Genomic DNA, 19,816 nt, shown 5'->3' with positions numbered 1-19,816 from the left:
AAAGAAAATGTAGTACATATACACCATGAAATACTATGCAGCCATAAAAAGGAATGAGATCATGTCCTTTGCAGGGAGACAGAAGAAGCTGGAAGCCGTTATCCTCAGCAAACTAACCCAGGAACAGAGAACCAAATCCTGCATGTTCTCACTTATACGTGGGAGCTGAATCATGAGAACATATGGACACAGGGAGGGGAACAACACACACTGGGACTTGTTGAGGGGTGAAGGCGGGAGAGAGCACATTAGGGAAAAAAGCTAATGCATGCTGGACTTAATACCTAGGTGATGGGTTGATAGGTGCAGCAAACCACCATGGTACACATTTACATATGTAACAAACCTGCACATCCTGCACATGTACCCCAGAACTAAAAAAAAAATAGAGTTGGGGGTGGGGCTAGATAATTCACTTGCATTTAGATTAGCAAAAGCTTCAAAAAACTAATTTACTTCAAAAATAGAAAATATACTTTTAAATCAAAATAAAAAAATCAATCCAAGTATGTATGAATATATGTATATATTTACGTGCATATGCATATGTGCATATGTGAATGATTCTACAACATGACCAAGTGAGTTTATTGCAGGAGAAACAGTGGTTTAGCCTTCTAAAGTCAATATACTTCACCATATCAGCAGAATAATGAATAATAATCATTTGACCATCTCAATTGATGCATAGAAACCTTTGACAAAATCCATACTTACTCAAAAGAAACACTGTCAGTAAACTGGTAAGACAATTATCTCAATCTGATTAAAGTTGTAAATGAAAAATTTACAAATAACATCAGATTTAATAGTGTGTTAGGCACTTTCCTCCTATAATAAGACACAAGCCATTAAGTTTTCTCATTACTTTCAACTTTATTTTAATTATAGATGTGGTCTCACTATATTGCCCAGGCAGGACTTGAGTTCTTGAGCTTAAGAGATCATTGTGTGGAGCTTCTCACTCTTTTTATTCAACATTATATTGGAGATCTTAACCAGCGTGATAAGGCAACAAAAATAAAAGTTTTAAATATTGAAAAGGAAAAAGTCAAACTACAATTATTTGCAGATTACATGACTGTTTACATAAAAAAATCATAAGAAATCAAGGAACAACAACTAGAAATAATTAGTGAATTTACCAATATCACAGGATACATCAGTATTTTAAAAATCAAAATTTTTTTACTAGTTGCAAACAATTGAAACACAAACTTTAGAAAATTATACTATTTACAGTAGTACCAATAATAAATTACACAAGAACAAATGTAGCAATGGATTTTCAATTAAAAACTACAAAACTTCATGAAGGGAAACTAAAGAAAACATTTTTAAATGGAGAGATATATCATGTTTATGGATTGGAAGTTTCAATGCATTGAGATGGTAATTCTCAACAAGTGTATTGGAAAAACTGGATAATCTATGGAAGAAAAAATGAACCTTTACTGTCACCTACCACCATAAATGAAAATTAAATGGAGATGTCTCATAGATATAATTATAAAAGCTGAAACTACAAATATTCTAGAAGAAAATATAGAAAAACATCTTTGTGAATTCAGAGTAGGCAAAAATTCTCTTAGGACACCAACATCTTTAAGCAATAGTAAAGAAATAAAATTATTTCTCCTTTGACAGCCTTTGTCCCAGAGGATGTGTGGTATACAGATCAATAACTAACACATGGAATGAGGGGTGCAACAATCCTTAGAATCATGTACACACGCACAGCACACAGCTGGACGTGGTATGTGGGTAAGACCGAGAGGTCTGTGTTCTGCCTGTGATAGAGGATACATCAGAGTGAAAGTGGATTATAAATACAATTTGAGAGGTATGTGAGCCAGCCTGGAGTAGAGAATATTTATTGGCCTGTGCCTTTAAGAACCCTCTCATTTGTCCAGAAATTGGGATGCCCTTTTCAATTTCATTCCAGCCCAGTTGTGTGTCTCCTCCATTCATTCCTCTGATAACACTCACTCACTCCTCCTCGGGCATATATTCTGCTCCCACAATGATTTCTGCTTCTCTTTTCCTTGCTGGGTACTTCTACAAACTTCTGTTAGAAATGCCCCCCCCAAAAAAAATGGTCCTTTCAGCCACTGGATATGAGTCCTCTCTCAACCAACGTGATCACCAAGAATAGTTTATTTTCAGCTCCCAAATATTAATTCCACTCAAATTACTGCCCACAGCAGGGGGCAGCAAACAGCATGTTTACTTTCAGAATTGCAAATAAGGGCAATGTTTGTTTGTCGTTTTTTTTTACATTGAAGATGAACCCAAAATAAAAGTTCTTATGATCATTACCTTGTTTATATTCATGAGACTCCTGGATAAGCAATTTACGGGAACAAATCCACATTTTTATTCATATTGCTAATGGAGAACTCTAACCAGAAAGAAAAGAAGGGAGAAGACACTGGAATGTGTCATTTGGAGTATAGGCAATGGCTGTAAAATGTGCTTGGGTACTCCTAAATAAAGCAACAACTATTCAAAATAACAGGAGAGGGAGAATCGGTGAAGGAGGTGGTAGATGAACAGGAGAGGCCATGAGGAGTTGGTAATTACCAGTGATGCCTCACGTGGGGACACAAAGGTTCATTAATTTCTTAAGCTTACTTTGTACATGTTTCAAATTTTTAGAATTAAAAGTAAAAATGTCTAAAAATAAGACTTTACCAATGTGGCTTGCAGAAGTAATGATTAGGGGAGGATGCCATGGTGTACCCATGCATGAGGGAGAGCGAGTGATACGGACAGGAGACAGAAATACTGGGTAGAAGAGGGCGGCTTCCTGACAAAGGCCCCACCCTCAAGCCTGGAGACCCGCAGCTGTAAATGGGACAGGCATTCCTGTTTTCATGTCCCAAAACTTGTCTTTTGGCCTGCGATGCTTCCTTTCCTGTACCCATATAAACCCCGAGCCCCAGGCTTCAGAGGCAGACGAGCAGGCGAGGAGACGAGGAGACAAGCAGACAGAAGGTGGAATGACATAGCAGAAAGAAAGAGAAGTGAAGGAATGTCTGAACCCAGAGAGGAGTTCAGCTAGGGGTGGTAAGAGAAGAGTTTGGCCCCTGGATGGCCAGACTCCAAGGGGAAGATCATCTTCTCACTCCATCCCCCCTTCCAGCTCCCCATCCATCCCACTGAGAGCCAGCTCCACACTCAGTAAAACCCCACACTCATCCTTCAAGCCAGTGTGTGACCCGATTCTTCCAGGACGCTGACCAAGAGCTCAGGATACAGAAAGCTGTCACACTGGCCCTCTGCCCTTCCAAAAAGCAGAGGGTCCACTGAGCTAGTTAACACGCAAGCCGTGCACAGATGGCAGGGCTATCTGCCCACTTGGGCTCCTGCACCTGTCCGTCTGCGTGCTCCCTTTCCCCTCAAAGGTTTGAGCAGCTGCAGCAATCAAAGAGGTGAGTTACACTCCTGTAGCAAGTCCTTCGAGGGGGGTCAGAGAACTCTCCTGTTTCACCAGACAAGCACAAATCTGAAGCAGCAAAGAGCCAGTTGTTTATTACATCAGACAAGGTTTCACGCTATCACTATAACTGTTCTATACATGCAATCTGCTGCATTAAATATTAAACTCTTTCCTCCTAAAGTCAGGAGTAATATACGTTAGGATAAAATCAATTATTTAATAAACCACTGTATTTTCAGCTAATTCAAAATAGGAATGAAGGTGTTGAGTACTTCTTTGAAACACATACCCATATTATACTAACACCTTTCTATAATAAATTAGTATTTTTAATAAAGCTCTGTGCACAGAACACATTGACCAGAAAAGCAGGAGTCACCAAAAAATTGGAGCAATTTGAAACAAAGTTAGGAATTCTGTCTTCCTTAAAAGAAACAAAAAAGTCTCAAACTTTACAGAGAATGTATTCAAATTGTACTGTTTACCAAGAACTTAGTTAGAATAAATGATTAAATGCAGAAAAAAAGGAGAAGAGCTATAATGTTCTATCATTCAAATGAGACTGCATTCCCTTTATTCAAAATTCAATTTGGTTTTGAATTTTCTCCAGTATGTTTTGTCAGGAGGATGATCTCTCCTTGAACAACTGAAATAGGTATGCCCTGAGAAGGGGAGAGAGACAACTCTCTGCTGGTTGTCAGTAAAGCACCAGAAAGAGAAGAGAAGCAAGTAGAAGCGTTTCAGCATCTGCTGAGAACATACAAGACATACGACAAAGTTGCATCTTTCTTTAAGGCCAGTACCTTGGGAGGGACAATGACATCACTTCCTGAATCCTCCCAGTTTTCTATTTCCTGCCCTGCTTCCATCAACATCCAGAGCTGGAAACACCTCCATCCTGCCTCTCCCTGCCATGCCCTCCCTGCTCTTCTTCTGTGTGGCCTTTTGTCTCCTGGGAACAGGTGAGTTTGGAAAGCAGATGGGGAAATCACTGCCTTAAATTTTCCAGGTTCTGGATAAAGCCTCTCCCTAGAGATTGCAGCAAGAGGACATTTACCAGGCTCTGTCTTCAGTTTCTGTCTTATTTCTCCACAGGGTCCATGGATGCTGGTGTTACCCAGACCCCAAGGAATAGGATTACAAAGATAGGAAAGAAGATTATGCTGGAATGTTCTCAGACTAGAGATGATTATCAAATGTACTGGTATCGACAAGACCCAGGACTGGGGCTACGGTTGATCTACTACTCCCTTGGTGTCCGAGATATAAACAAAGGAGAGATCTCTGATGGATACAGTGTCTCTCGACAGGAACAGCCTAAATTCTCCCTGTCCCTAGAGTCTGCCACCCCCAACCACACAGCTCTTTACTTCTGTGCCACCAGTTATTAGCACAGTGCTTCTCGGCCACCTGCTCTCTACACAGAAAGACAGACACAGGGGTGAGTTGTTTGCTCTGAAGGGCACCTGGATGTGGGTTGTGGGATGTGGGGTGTTCAGAGCTTTCAGTGAGCTTAGGCAGTGTGAGCCTCGGTCTGAGCTAAGGACCACTTTCGATCAATGTTCTCGAGCCATGTGACCTTTAGTGACTATGAAACCACACGCTACACTGAATCAATCTACCCTGTCTATTTATTTTTCCTAGTGAGCTAGCCTAACAGTGACCTTTCAGGAGAATGAACTTGAGCATTTGACAGAAGCTCATGATTTTCAACAAGAGCATTTCTTATGAGCTCAATCCAATGTAGTTTTTATGGTCCCTTTGCCATTACGTCCACCCACTTTGCAACATCCCATACTTTGTTCTGTTCCCACTGACAGCTCCTTTATCCTGTCTAACCTTTCTCTGCCCCAGTTCTTCCCAGCTCAGCTCCACCACTTAGCTCTATATTTGGTTGCCTTTCTATTAAAAACAAAATAACTGGCTTGTTTTCTAGAACTTCACCGTAAGTAAATTTAATTATCATTAAATCTGACTCAGAAGTTGAAGTTCAACTGCCAGACGCTGTGATTTATAAGAGCAATCTTTCAGCTACTACCCACACTTTGATCTCTGCTGAGATTCATTTTAACCTGCAGGTGCAGATAGACTTGCTTTATTGTCTGTATATACTGAATTTCAAAAAACAAAATTCCCTGTCCCCAGTATGAGGCCAAAGCTAGGAGCTTGGGAATGCCCCTTTTTTTTCCAGGCACTGGAATAAGCCCCTGGTTCCCTCGCAGTGGGGCTTCTTTTAGGAGCCAGTGAGGCCCAGGCACAAAAATAATTGATCAAGGACTGCCAGAGCTTGATGTAAAAGTCTTCCTGAGAATCAAGTTGATGTCTTCCTCATGTGCATTGCCTTCTGGTCCCAGAAACCTCAATTATTTCAGCAAAAGAATCCACAGGACTTGGTGACTGTTCAGAAACAAAAAATCCAACTTGTTTCCTTCTCTACATTCTCATGTGAAAAGAATGTCAGTCTTAGGGATTCTATCTCATCTGCTTTCCATTTAAAAAAACAGGTTTCTCCAGAGTTTCGTTTCCTGCTTTCTATGCACACCTCATCAAGTCTTATCGGCAATAATAATTCTCCCATCGCAAGCTATTAACTGTCCCAGTTAATTGTCTCCTGGACATTTCTGATAGATTTTCCTGGGATTTTCCCTTCTGCCCTCCTTTTTCCTCAATATACATATTTTCCCACAACCTTCCCATTCATTATCATGACAACTTCTTTTGTAAGTTCCTTCCTGGAAAATTCAACTATCTACTGGACACTTTCAGCAGAATGCTCCACAGGCAAGTCAAACTCAGTTTATTCCTGAATTATTGTCTCTTCATCCTCACACTCGCCCACTTTGGCAGCACCCTGTGTCTCTATCTCAGTGACTGGAACAACCATTCTAGGTTCCTCCTTTTTGCTATGCCTCATTAAATCAGTTTCCAAATCTATTACTTCTATATCCCAGTTTGTCATAGTTTGTGTTCTTCACAAGCAGATTTTGAGATGGAAATTTGTGTGCGAAAAGGTTTCTGGAAACTGCCCTTGCACAGGAGCAGAGGGAAATGGGGCAGAGGGAGAAGCTGGGCTGTGCTACACCCTCAACAAAGTCCTTCACTCACCCCACAGGGAGCTCTGAAACTGGATGGTTCTTTAGCGCCATCCCAAGGTGAGGTGGCAGGTCTTATTCCCACTTTCCTTGTAACCATGTCACTATATGTGGGTTGCTCCGAGAAGCAGTCATGAATTTGTTGGGAAAGGGGTGTCTCTTTAGAACAAGGCCATTCACAGAGAGCCATCAGCATCACAGTTCCTAATATACACATATTTATCTGATTCAGCTACTCCTCTCCCTCGTCATTGCTTCTACCTCAGGGCAGACCCTCATCATCCATTGCCTAGAAATAAATGCAGTGCCCTCTCCATGGCTTACTAGCTTCTTTTCCCTTTCCCTTATCCTATTTCTCACATTGTCACCAGCGTGACCATGTACGACACTCTTCACACAACACACAAAGCCCTTCAGAAACGGTTTTCCAACTAAACATCTGGCCAAATCTGCCAAATTCACTCCAGCACTTCAGACTGTAGCTCAACTGAACTGTTTATAATCCCCTGAATACACCAGGCTGAACTGCACAGGTATACCTTTGCAAAACCTCTTTCCTTCATCTGAAATGAACTTCTTTATTCCCTTTTTGTCAAAAATAATTTTTTAAATTTCAACTTTTATTACATATTAAAGGGTACATGTTGTGCAGGTTACATGGGTAAATTGCGTGATGCTGAGACTTCATGTCCCAATGATCCCATCACTCAGGCCATAAGCATAATATACAACAGGTGGTTGTTCAGCCTATGCCCTGCTCCCTCCTTTACCCATCTAGTGAGCCCCAGTGTCTATGGTTTCTATCTTTACAATCATGTGTGTTCAATGTTTAGCTTCCATTTAAAAGTAAGAACATACAGTATTTGGTTTTCTGTTCCTTCATTAATTTGCTTAGGATAATGTCCTCCAGCTTCATCCATGTTGCTGTAAAGGGAATGATTTTGTTTTTTATGGCTGCATGGTACTCCATGGTGTATATATACCACATTTTCTTTATCCAATCTACTGTTGACAGGCACTTAGGTTGATTTCATGTCCTTGCTATTGTGAGTAGTGCTGCAATGAACATGGTGGGTATATAATTAATGAGTACATCATTATATTACGAATTAGGTTGATTCCATGTCCTTGCTATTGTGAATAGTGCTACAATGAACATAATGGGTACATAATTAATGGGTACATAATTATATTATGAATTAGGTTGATTCCATGTCCTTGCTATTGTGAATAGTGCTACAATGAACATAATGAGTACATAATTAATGGGTACCACTGCTGGGTCAAATGGTAGCTTCATTTTAAGTTCTTTGAGAAATCTCCAAACTGCTTTATACAGTGGCTGAACTATTTTTCTTTCAGTGGCTGAACTTATACACCAACACTGTGTAAGTGTTCCCTTTCCTCTGGAACCTCACTAACATCTACTGTTTGAAATAAATCTTGAGTGCCTGGCTAATTCTCACATATCCTTTAATTCTCAGATCAGAGATGAGCTTACCTATAACAGTTTTTCTGACTTCTATAGACAAAGACTCAGTTTTTCTCTTGTGTGTGATAGTTTACGCATTTCAAAGTTACCGTAGTTGTTATGTTTTTACACTTCTTTTTTTAACTTTTATTTTAGGTTTGTGGGTACATGTACAGATTTGTTTTAAAGGTCAACTGGGTGATATGGGGGTTTGGTATACAGATTATTTCATCAATCAGGCAATAAACATAGGACTCAATAGGTATTTTTTTCTATCTTCTCCCTCCTCCCACCTGCTTCCCTCAAGTAGGCCCCAGAGTCTATTGTTCCCTTCTTTGTGTCCATGTGTTCTCATTATACAGCTCCCACTTATAAGTGAGAACACACGGTATTTGGTTTTCTGTTCCTGCATTAGTTTGATTAGGATAATGGCCTCCAACTCCATCCATGTTGCTGCAAAAGACATGATCTCATTCTTTTTATGGCTGCATAGTATTCTATGATGTATATGTACTATATTTTCTTTATTCAGTTTACTGTTGATGGCCTTTTAGGTTGATTCCATGTCTTTGCTATTGTGAATAGTGCTGCAATGATTATCTGTGTGCATCTATCTTTATAAAAGAATGATTTCTATTCCTTTGAGTATATGTACAATGATGGGATTGATGGATCATATGGTAGTTCTGTTTTAAGTTCTTTGAGGAATCACCACACTGCTTTCCATGATGGCCGAATTAATTTACACTCTCACCAGCAGCATACAAGCAATCCTTTTTCTCAGCAGCCTTATCAGCATCTGTTATTTTTTGACTTTTTCATAATAACCATTCTGACTGGTGTGAGATGGTATCTCATTGTAGTTTAGATTTGCATTTCTCTAATGATTAATGATGTTGAACTTTTTTCATATGCTTATTGATCACATATATACCTTTTTTTGAAAAGTGCCTGTTCATGTCTTTTGCCCACTTTTTAATGGGGTTATTTGTTTTTTGCTTGTAAGTTTAAGTTCCTTATAGATTCTGGATATTAGATCTTTGATGGATGCATAGTTTGCAAATATTTTCTCCCATTCTGTAGACTGTCTATTTACTCTGTTGATAGTTTCTGTTGCTGTGCAGATGCTCTTTAATTGGGTCTCATTTGTCAATTTTTGATTTTGTTGAAATTGCTTTTGGTATCTTCATCATGAAATCTTTGCCAAATCCTATGACTAGAATGGTGTATTTCCTAGGTTATCTTTCAGGGGTTTTATGGCTTTGGGTTTATATTTAAGTCTTTAATCCATCTTGAGTTGATTTTTGTTTATGGAATAAGGAAGGGGTCCAGTTTTAATCTTCTGCATATGGCTAGCCAGTTATCCCCAGCACCATTTGTTGAATAAGGAGTTCTTTCCCCATTGCTTGTTCTTGTCAGCTTTGTCAAAGATCAGATGACTGTAGAAGTGTAGCATTATTTCTTGGGTCTCTATTCTATTCCACAGGTCTATATCTGTTTTTGTACAGTACCATGCTGTTTTAGTTACCATAGCCTTGTAGTATAAGTTAAAGTTGGGTAACTTGATGCCTTTAGCTTTGTTCTTTTTAGGATTGCCTTGGCTATTCAGGCTCTTTTTTGGTTCCATATGAATTTAAAAATATTGTTTTTTCTAATTCTGTGAAGAACATCATTAGTAGTTTGATAGGAATATTAGGTTGGTGCAAATGTATTTGTGGTTTTTGCATTGTTGAAATTTGCCATTTTTTTATATTGGAATACATTCTAAAGTAAATGTGATTATGTTATACATCATTTTAATGCACATTTCTAACTTTATGTTTTTTTGCTAATGACTTATTACTTGCTACTTATTTTGTATATATTTTAGACTATGCACATGTTACACAAAAGCAAATTCAAGTGATTTTCTTATTCAAGTTCAAAATGTGTCATAAAGTGGCAGAGACAACTCACTACATAGGCAACACATTTGGTGGCCTAGGAACTTCTAATGAACATACACTGCAGTGTTGGTTCAAGAAGTTTTGCAAAGGAGACAACAGCCTTGAAGATGAGGAGCATAGTGGTTGGCCATCAGAAGTTGACAGTCACCAGTTAAGAGCAATCATCAAAGCTGATCCTCTTACAATTATGTGAGAAGTTGTCCAAGAACTCAGTGTTGACCATTCTACAGTTGTTCAGCATTTGAAGCAAATTGGAAAGGGGAAAAAGCTTGATAAGTGGGTGCCTCATGAACTGAGCGAAAATTTTTTTAATCATTTTGAAGTGTCATCTCTTATTCTATGCAACAATGAACCATTTCATAATCGGATTGTGACGTGCAATGAAAAGTGGATTTTATATGACAACTGCTAACAACCAGCTCAGTGGCTGGACCAAGAAGCTCTGAAGCACTTCCCAAAGCCAAACTTGCACCAGAAAAAAAAAAAGGTCACGTTCACCGTTTGATGGTCTGCTGCCAATCTGATCCACCACAGCTTTCTGAATCCTGGCAAAACCATTACATCTGAGAAGTATCCTCAGCAAGTCAATGAGATGCACCAAAAATGCAATGCCTGCAGCCAGCATTGGTCAACAGAAGGGGCCTAATTTTTGTCCACAGCAACATTGTTTTGCTTCATCCACCATATTCACCTGACCTCTCACGAACCAACTACCACTTCTTCAAGTATCTTGTCAACTTTTTGCAGGGAAAACACAAAATACTTCCACAGCTAGCAGGATGCAGAAAATGCTTTACAAGAAATCATTGAATTCCAAAGCATAGATTTTTATGCTATAGGAATAAATAAACATATCTCATTGGCAAAAATGTGTTGATTGTGATGGTTCCTATTTTGATTAATAAAGATGTGCTTGAGCCTAGCTATAATGATTTAAAATTCACCAAAACCAAAATTACTTTTGCTACCAACTTAATACCATGAAATCTACACTGCTTTGGGCAGTATGGCCATTTTAATGATATTGATTCTTCCTATCCAAGTGCCTAGAATGTTTTTCATTTGTTTGTGTCATCTCTAATTTCTTTTAGCAGTGTTTTGTCATTCTTGTTGTAGAGATCTTTCACTTCTCTGGTTAGCTGTATTCCTAGTAATTTTATTTGTTGTGTGTGGCAATTATGAATGGAATTGCATTCCTGATTTGGCTCTCAGCTTGTATGTTGTTAGTGTATAGGAATGCTACTGGTTTTTAATGTTGATTTGGTATTCTAAAACTGCTAAAGCTATTTATCAGATCAAGCAGCTTTTTGGACAGAGACTATGGGGTTTTCTAGATATAGAATCATGTCATCTGCAAATAGGGATAGTTTGACTTCCTCTCTTCCTGTTTGGATGTCTGTTTCATCCTCCTGCCTGATTGCTCTGACCAGGACTCCCAATACTGTGTTGAATAGAGTGGTGAAAGAGGGTATCCTTGTCTTGTGCTGGTTTTCTTTTTATACTGGCTCTACAAGGCTATATATTCTTTAGTTAAGAGTAGTGCCTCTCCAATTTTATTTCCCTAGCACTGAGTACAATATCTAGCTTAGTGAAAGAACAAAAGAAGGAAGAAAGAGAAAGAGGAAGGAAGAGAAGAAGTAAAAGAAGAACATAGGGAAGTAGATTTAAATATGTGTTTAAGTAGTTCTTCAGGATTTTCTTCCAAGTAACATATTTTCTGGCTTCCAGTAAATGTGTACTTAAGTCCTTCACACCTCTCATCTACAAGTCCCTTTAAAACAAAGAAAATATGTTTGGTTAAGAGAAGGCTGGAAAATGAGAGAGGGGGTTTTACTGGACAAAAATTACTTATATAATAATTATTATCCAATTTTAATATCTGATGGCAATACACGATTAATTGAGAACTAGTGTGAAGTGACATAATCCCAAACAGACATGGGAGAATGTTCAGGGGGAAATCAAAGCTGTTTTTTTTAATGGAATCTGAGTTTTGAGAAAGAGGACATGTAAAGGTAGATGTATATATGCATTTGTGTGAAAGATTTATCCTGTTTTAATTGTTAACACAAATTTATATACTCATATATTGAGGTGAGTCTATAATACATTCTAATTAAAGTATTTAATAAGTTAAGTTTACGCCCAGAGTCTTAGTTTTGGTATTAGAGGCAAAGAAGCAGAGTTAGAAGGAAGAAAGAGGATGAATTACATATGCTGTATTTGAGGGCCTTTGGAAATTCCAAATGCTGGTAGAGTATGCGGTTGGCACTCTGTATCAATGGGGGTCCTTGTTTGCAGATTTAGTCAACCTCAGATGAAAAAAAATGTGCTTTTAAAATTACAAAATAACAACACAACAATAAAAATACAAAATTTAAAACAGTACAGTATACCAACTATTTGTGTGGCATTTACATTGTATTAGCTATTATAAGTAATCTAGAGTTGATTTAAAATATACAGGAGGATGTGCACAGGTTATATGCAAATACTATGCCATTTTATATAAGAGATTTAAGCATCAGTGGATTTAAACTAATCCCCCATGAATACCAAAGAACCACTGTGTTAAGAACATGGTGCTGAAGCTCATAAAAAGCCCTTGGTGTGGGATTCAGACATAAGACATTGCATAAAAGCTCAACACACATGCCCTATAGTCAGTGCCTGTGATTCTCTGGAATCAAACTCTAGTCTGTAAAAACAGAAACCATGATGTTACAGGCTATTCTTGGCATGGGAAATGAAACCTGAGAGGTAATACTACTTCCATGGGGCCCCAGAGCCCTGAGCTAGGAAATGGCTATCATTATTTGGGAAACCAGGACCCTCTGCCTTTCTCTCTTCTGGCTTGTCTGAAGACAGATGAGTCCTTTGCCATAATATGAAGTCTTAATTTAGCATTTCCATATTCTGGTTCCAGATCTTTCCTGCCTGGCTGAATATTAAGACTGCATTTTGTCCCTTGTCTTTCTTGGCATCTCTTTCCTATGCAAACTTCATGGACACCAGAAGGACTACAAGTTTCTGAGAATCAAGGAGCCTCCATTGAGAGAGGGTGTCTTACTAGAACAAAGATATATAGAGATATATACAAGAATTACAAGCAATAATTTCTGTCTCTGTAATTATTCACACTTAGAAATTCTCAGCAGCTTCTCCAGAGACTTCCCTATCTAAACTAGAAAGGTAGTCTTTGGGAAAAGTGTTTTCATCCACAAAAGGCAAGCTATGCATGAGTTATTCCTGTACTGGGCAACAAGGAGTAGATAAGATACCTCTGCCTTTGAATACCCCTTCATCTGACTAAGACCTGAGACTCTCTCATATCTACTTTCAAGCCCAGATTGAGCACTTCTCTTCTTTCCTTCCTTTAGTTGCTTCTACTGTGAGGTATATATAGATTTTACATCCAGTCACTGTTGAAGACTTTCATCAACTCATCACTCATCCTTAAGTCATTTCACACTGAGAACAACTGGGACCCTCCCTCTTTCCTGTTTCTTTAACATTTGTCAGAATCTCCCCAACCCTCTAACACTTTTTTTTTTCAGCAGGGGGCAGTAATATTCCATTTATTTTTTTCTGTTCTCAGCACTTACTATTAAGACCAGATTTCACAGTAAAGGCTAAAGCCAAATCTCATTAATGATTTTAATGGTTACTTTTGTCTTAAAGGAGCCCCTGACAGGGCAAGAGTGTTTCAGGGTTTGGTGAGTCAAAACTGTTATATTTCTTTGTGACACATGGCAGAGGAAGAATAAACAGGGGCCTACATGTGTTACATGTAAAATACATACAGACTGAAAACATGGTTCTCAAATAGTAGAGATATAATTGTAAAAACCCAAACCCCATGTCAGCATGGGGTGAACAAAAATTTCAGTGAATACTGACTATGGATCTGAATGAACTACGGCAAAGGAAGTGGACAAAGCTGGAGACATTCTGGGATTAATCTTTGTGTCTCAAGCAAAACCAAAGGCTTTTCTGTGAAGAGCAAATGAGGAAAAGGGAGGGGGGAGAATGACACTTGGTTTAGACATTGTTTACTGCCGCAGCACCCAAACGATTTTTAGCAATATTATCAAAGCATGTATTGTATTGTATTTTCTGTTCTGTCATGATTGATAGTGCAATTAAAAGGAATATGGACTAAAATCAACCCAGGCAAAGGCTAAGATGATCAAGCTGATAAAGCCTGAACACCAAGTCAGTGCAAAATGAGACTGAGAAAGCTATTATCACACAATAATAACACCATATTTTCTGAGAACTGAATGAATTCCAGTTACTTCTCCAAGCCCTTTACATGCGTTTATACACATAGGTTGCCACGTTTAATGCTCACAAGTTCTCCTGCTCCTTGTCTGATCAAGGCACGCTATTCACTGGTTCCCTCTTCTGCGTATTCTTCTCGGGTTTGCAAAGTTCGCTCCTGTTCATCCTTCAGAACTCAACTCAAATGCCACTTCCTTTCCCAACCTTTTTAATTAGGTAAAATCCTGCTATTATAGGCATGCGAAGCTATGTAGTTTTTATATTCGTAGCTTATAAATAACACTTGCAGTGGAATGTTTTGTAAGAATATTAAAACTTGAGTTAAGATAAGCAAAGCACCGAGCTGACTTTGGATGAGGGAAGTGAACAAAAATATTAGCCATTTGATAGGTTAAAATGATATAGATGAAACTGTTTCAACAGGATGGCTGTGGGACTCAGGAAGCTGGCAGGGGCTGTGTCATACCCACACAATGACCATCAAGAGCCCATCCTGCTTCTCCACTACTCGAGACATCCTCTCTCGTCCTGACTGTGCCGTGACTGTCGGGCTCCTCTGCCATGTGGCCTTTTATTTTCTGGGGGCAGGTAAGTCATAGACACAGTTCATTCCAAAATCGAGAAAGAACACTTCTTCTTTGTTGGGTTTGTGCCTGACTCAGCATCTAAGTTCATCGTGAACTCTGTTGCCAATTTTTGTCTCTTCCCATAGGCCTCATGGAAGTTGACATCTACCAGACCCCAAGACACTGTGTAATAGGGACAGGAAAGAAGATCACTCTGGAATGTTCTCAAACCATTGGCCATGACAGAATGTACTGGTATCGACAAGATCCAGGAATGGAACTAAAGCTCATCCATTATTCCCATGGAGTTAATTCCACAGAGGAGGGAGATCTTTCCTCTGAGTCAGCAGTCTCCAGAATAAGGAAGGAGAATTTTCTCCCGATCCTGAAGTCTGCCAGCCCCTCACCTACCTCTTAGTACCTCTGTGCCAGCAGCAAATACACAGTGCTTCATGGACACCTACATTTTGCACAGAAAGGCTCACCTCCAAGATGAGGACATCTTGCCTTCAGAAACCTCATCTTAAACTACAGAAACCCCTGCAAATCTTCCCAGACTCCTCAGCATTAAGGGACCACCAGTGTGCCTGAAGTAACAGTCTAGACTAAAGACTATCTCTGGCTCAGTCTCTACCAAACTGAGAAATGATCCAGCCCCACAATCATCATGGCTGACTTCTTTCTTGCATTTAGTTTCTGCTGTTCAATTGAGCTTGCATGAATTTTATCCTTCAAGATAAATGTGATAATATTTGACAGTTGCCTTATGACTGGCTGAAGAAAGTCTTTGTCAGCTAAGAAACAGGAAAAGGATCCTCTGACTTTCTGCGCAGGCTGTCTTTATCTGCAGGGGTTTCTGTAGTTTAAAATGAGGTTTCTGAAGGCAAGATGTCCTCATCTTAGAGGTGACCCTGGTTCATGGTTCTTTCCTCATGTTAAACTAGTTCCTTCATACACAGCCTCACAAAGTCCCTGCCCTTTCCTGACCCCAGTCCTGCACTTGACGACTTCAGTTCCTCAATCTATGACTTTGAACTTGGAATAAATTTTTGTTTTCACTTGGAATGAGTGATTAATGATTATTTTCACTAATCTCCCTCTAAATAAATGTAATTTTAGCTAAATCTAATGAGGCAGAAGGAAGAGAAAAGGCTCCAACTTTGGCAAAGAATAGTCTTCAACAATGTCCCTAGATTCAGCCCTAAATCTCTTTGGAGACTACTCTTGCCATTGGGAGACTATTCCACAGATAGATGATTCTTCTGTCTTAGGTATGCTGAATCTCAGGGAAATGTTCTCTATCCACATGAGATCAGACCTTGGACCTTGAATAGATTCATTTTTCACAAAAGCATAGACTGCTATGGGGCCCTAGGTCTCCTGAGAATGTGTGGGTGCTGAGCTCAGATGTGAAACCTCTGTTTTGAGGTTACCAAAAAGTAAAGTCACAGAGTCTCTGTCCTGGTTTTACCTCCTTAAAAAGTAGCTTTAATATGTTGGAAAAGAATCTAGAGAACATAATTCGTATTTTATTGTAAAAGTCATTGCTTATTCATTCTTCTTTTCTCTCTGTATTCTACAATACTAGCCATTCTTCACTCTTCTTTGTGGGCTCCTTCTATTCTCATTTTCCTTATTTTGTCCTTATTTCTGGACTTCTTATTCTTTGCCTCTTAACCTACATGTACATCTTAGACAATATCATCAACTCTGTTACTTGAAGTATATGTCTCATTAGTTTCAAGTTAGCTGCCTACTAGATATTTCTATCTCTGTATTTCATAGGCTACTCAACTCAACTTGTCCCCAAAAGAGTTCATGATCCTCCCAATACTATATCCTCTTTTGGAGACACCATTGTCTTGGGAGGCTCATCTCCAGTAATCAGGTGTCCTTAGCAAACACCTAAAAGATTAAAAACCCTTCCTTACTGAACTCTTAGCCTCATGCCTTACCCTTCTGGCCTTTCTTCCAAAAGTGATATGCATCATAGAGTTGGCCCTCTGTATTCATGAGTTCCACATCCCTGGATTCAACCAGCCACAGATCAAAAATGTTTTTTTCAAAAATTATGTCTATACTGAACACATACAGACATTTTCCTTGTTATTATTCTAACAAATACAGTATGGTAACTATTTACATAGCATTATATTATATTTGGTACTATTAATTATTTACAGGTGACTTAAAGTATATGCATAGATTATATGCAAATACTATATACCATTTTTCATCAGGGACTTGGGCATTTGTGGATTTCGTTATCCTTGGAAGGTCCTAGAACCAATTCCCCAAGATACTGAGGGATAACTGTAGACAAATGTGATTATGCTACTGGATGCCCTCACAATTTCTCCATATTTCTCCTCCATATTCAAGATAAAATTTAAATTTCTTCACCTGGCTTAATGATATTTTGTGATCTAGACTCCAGAAATTAGCTTATCTTGAACACCTTATCCTAGCTGTTTTTCATCCTGGGAGTACTGAACTTCTGACCATTTTCTATAGCACTGTACCTGCTGTCACTCTATTTACGAAGTCTGCACTTCTTATCTACAGGGCTGACTTCTACTCCAGCATCTCATTAATGACTATGCTAACACAAAAAGTCTTAATCTGCTTCAGATTGTTCCTGTCCTCCAAACAGTGGTGTGGGAGGCTCTCTTCATCACCATCCTCCTTATTTTCCAGGATATATCTCTTTTTGGTACATGGTTTTCCTGGAGCATTTTGTTTAAGAATGGTCACAGGGTATAAATTAGACAGAAACAAAACAAAGCAAAGTCTCTGAGTGTGGATGAATGTCACCTCTGCTGAGTATTTTTGAATGTGATGCTGGAAGCTGATCCATATTCTCTGATGAAAGGAAGATCTAGCTTTGCCCCTGGAACAGATAATGATGAATGCTTCCTGGAAAGATGCCAGGTGAATTGTGGGGTTCAGTGTAAAGAAATAAGTGACATGTTTATGTTAATAGATATTATTTATATATGAGCAAACCCAGTCTTGCTTTATTTAAAAAAAAAAAAGCAGCTATTGCTCGTTTTTATAGATTTATTGAAGTATAATTTACATGCCATGAAATTCACCCTCTGTAAGGTATAGTTTAATGATTTATAGTAAATATATTGAGTTTTACAAGCATCTCAAAATCATTTTAAAACATTCTCATTGCCCTCAAAAGATCCTTTCTGCCCTTTAGCAGTTATTTCCTAAGGCAATAACTATCTATTTCTGCCTACTTTTATTCTAGCCTTGCTGACAGATGATTAGATTGTTCCTACCCAGATTGAGGGTGGGCCTGCCCTGCCCAGTCCACTGATTCAAATGTTAATCTCCTTTGGCAACACCTGCACAGACACATCCAGGAACAGTACTTTGCATCCTTTAGTTCAACCAAGTTGACACTCAGTAATAGCCATCACACATTCCTATCAACAATGTACACGATTCCCTTTTCTCCACATCCTTTTCAATGCTTGTTATCTTTTGTCTTTGTAGTATTAGCCAATCTAACAGTAGAGAAGTGATATCTCATTGTGGTTTTAATTTATACTTCCCTGATGATTAGCAATGACGAACATTTCTTCATTTGTATTCTTTCTCTTGAGAAATGTCTATTCAGGCAGCCCCAGGCAGCCCCTTATCTATTCTTTGCCTCCATGGATTTGATTTTTCTGAAAAACTTTATAAAAACAGAGTATTACAGTATGCAGTCTTTGTTTCTGACTTCTTTAAGTTCACCTCACATTTGAAGTGTTCATTCATGTTGTAGTATATTTAAGTTATTTGCTACATTTTTGTTGCAGAAAATTATCCCATTGTATGGATATAGCATAGTTTATGTATCCATTCACCAATTTTTGGACATTTGGATTGCTCCAGTTGTTAACCTATTATAAATAATGCCACTACAAATGTTCTTATTTAAATATTTGGGAAGTTATAAACTTTCATTTTATTTGGTAGGTAGCTAGAAGTAAGATTACTGAGTCATGGGGTAAGGGTATAATAAATTAAAAACAAAAACAAGAAAACGTGCAAAATGTTTTTAGAACTGGCTATTTCATTTTACATTTCTATCATCAAAGTGTGAGGGTTCCAGGTTTTTCTCATACTCTCCAACATTTGGTCTTTTTTAATAATCATCATTCTGGCAAATGTGTAGTGTCATCTCACTGTGGTTTTTAAATTTTGTTTCCCTAATAACTAATGATGTTGAGCATCTTTTTGTTTGTTTATTAGTCATTCCTATATGATCTCTGATGAAATACTTATTAAAATTCTTTACTCATTTTAATTGGACTGTTTGTCTTTTTTATTTATTGAGTTTTAAGAGTCTTTTATTAGCTATATGATTTTAAAGCATTTTTTATTGCTCTATCATTTGTCTTCTCATTTTCTTAATCAGTGACTTTGAAGACTATTTTTTTATTTTGATGAGTTTCAATTTCTTAATTTATCTTTTATGAATTATGCTTTTCATGTACTTCTAAAAAATATTTAACCCAAAGTCATAAATTTTTTTCTGTCTTCTTCTAGAAGTTTCATAGTTTCAGCTCTGATATTTGGCATATGGAATGTTCTGAGTTAATTTTGAGGTATGATGTGAGATCATTATTATTAATAGCATTAGTGTTTTTGCATAGGATAACTTCTGTACTATTTGTTGAAAATAATATTATTCCATCATTAAATTGACTTTACACCTTAGTCACAAATGAATTAACCATAAGTGGATGGGTTTATTCTAGATCTATGTCTTCTTTTTCCTTAATCTATGTTTATCTTATGTTAATATCACACTCTGTTGATTATTGTAGCTTTATACTATGTTTTAAAATTGGCTAGTGTAAGTCTTTAAACTGTGTTTTTCTTTTTCAAAATTGCCTTGACTATTCAAGTCCTATGTATTACCATTCAAGTTTAGGATCAGCTTGTCAACCTCTACAAAAGGAACTACTAGAATTTTGAACAGGATTGCAGTGTACTTATTGATAAATTTGAAG

The 19,816-nt window shown here is 38.0% G+C and overlaps 1 gene segment (V, D, J or C); it reads left to right on the top strand.

Moving 5' to 3' along the window:
* The first annotated feature begins 4,815 nt into the window (after positions 1–4,815).
* On the top strand, positions 4,816–15,535 carry LOC105722710 (T cell receptor beta variable 25-1-like). The segment is given in 3 exon segments: positions 4,816–4,883; positions 14,659–14,823; positions 14,948–15,535. Coding segments are annotated over 2 exon segments (387 nt in total).
* Positions 15,536–19,816: the final 4,281 nt, after the last annotated feature.

Source organism: Aotus nancymaae, unplaced genomic scaffold (genome assembly GCF_030222135.1).
Source record: "Aotus nancymaae isolate 86718 unplaced genomic scaffold, 86718_ANA_hifiasm-v0.15.2.pri h1tg000002l, whole genome shotgun sequence".
NCBI classification, from domain to species: domain Eukaryota; kingdom Metazoa; phylum Chordata; class Mammalia; order Primates; family Aotidae; genus Aotus; species Aotus nancymaae.
The sequence above is the reverse complement of the archived record's forward strand: the minus strand, read 5'-3'. Positions and strand labels throughout refer to the sequence as shown.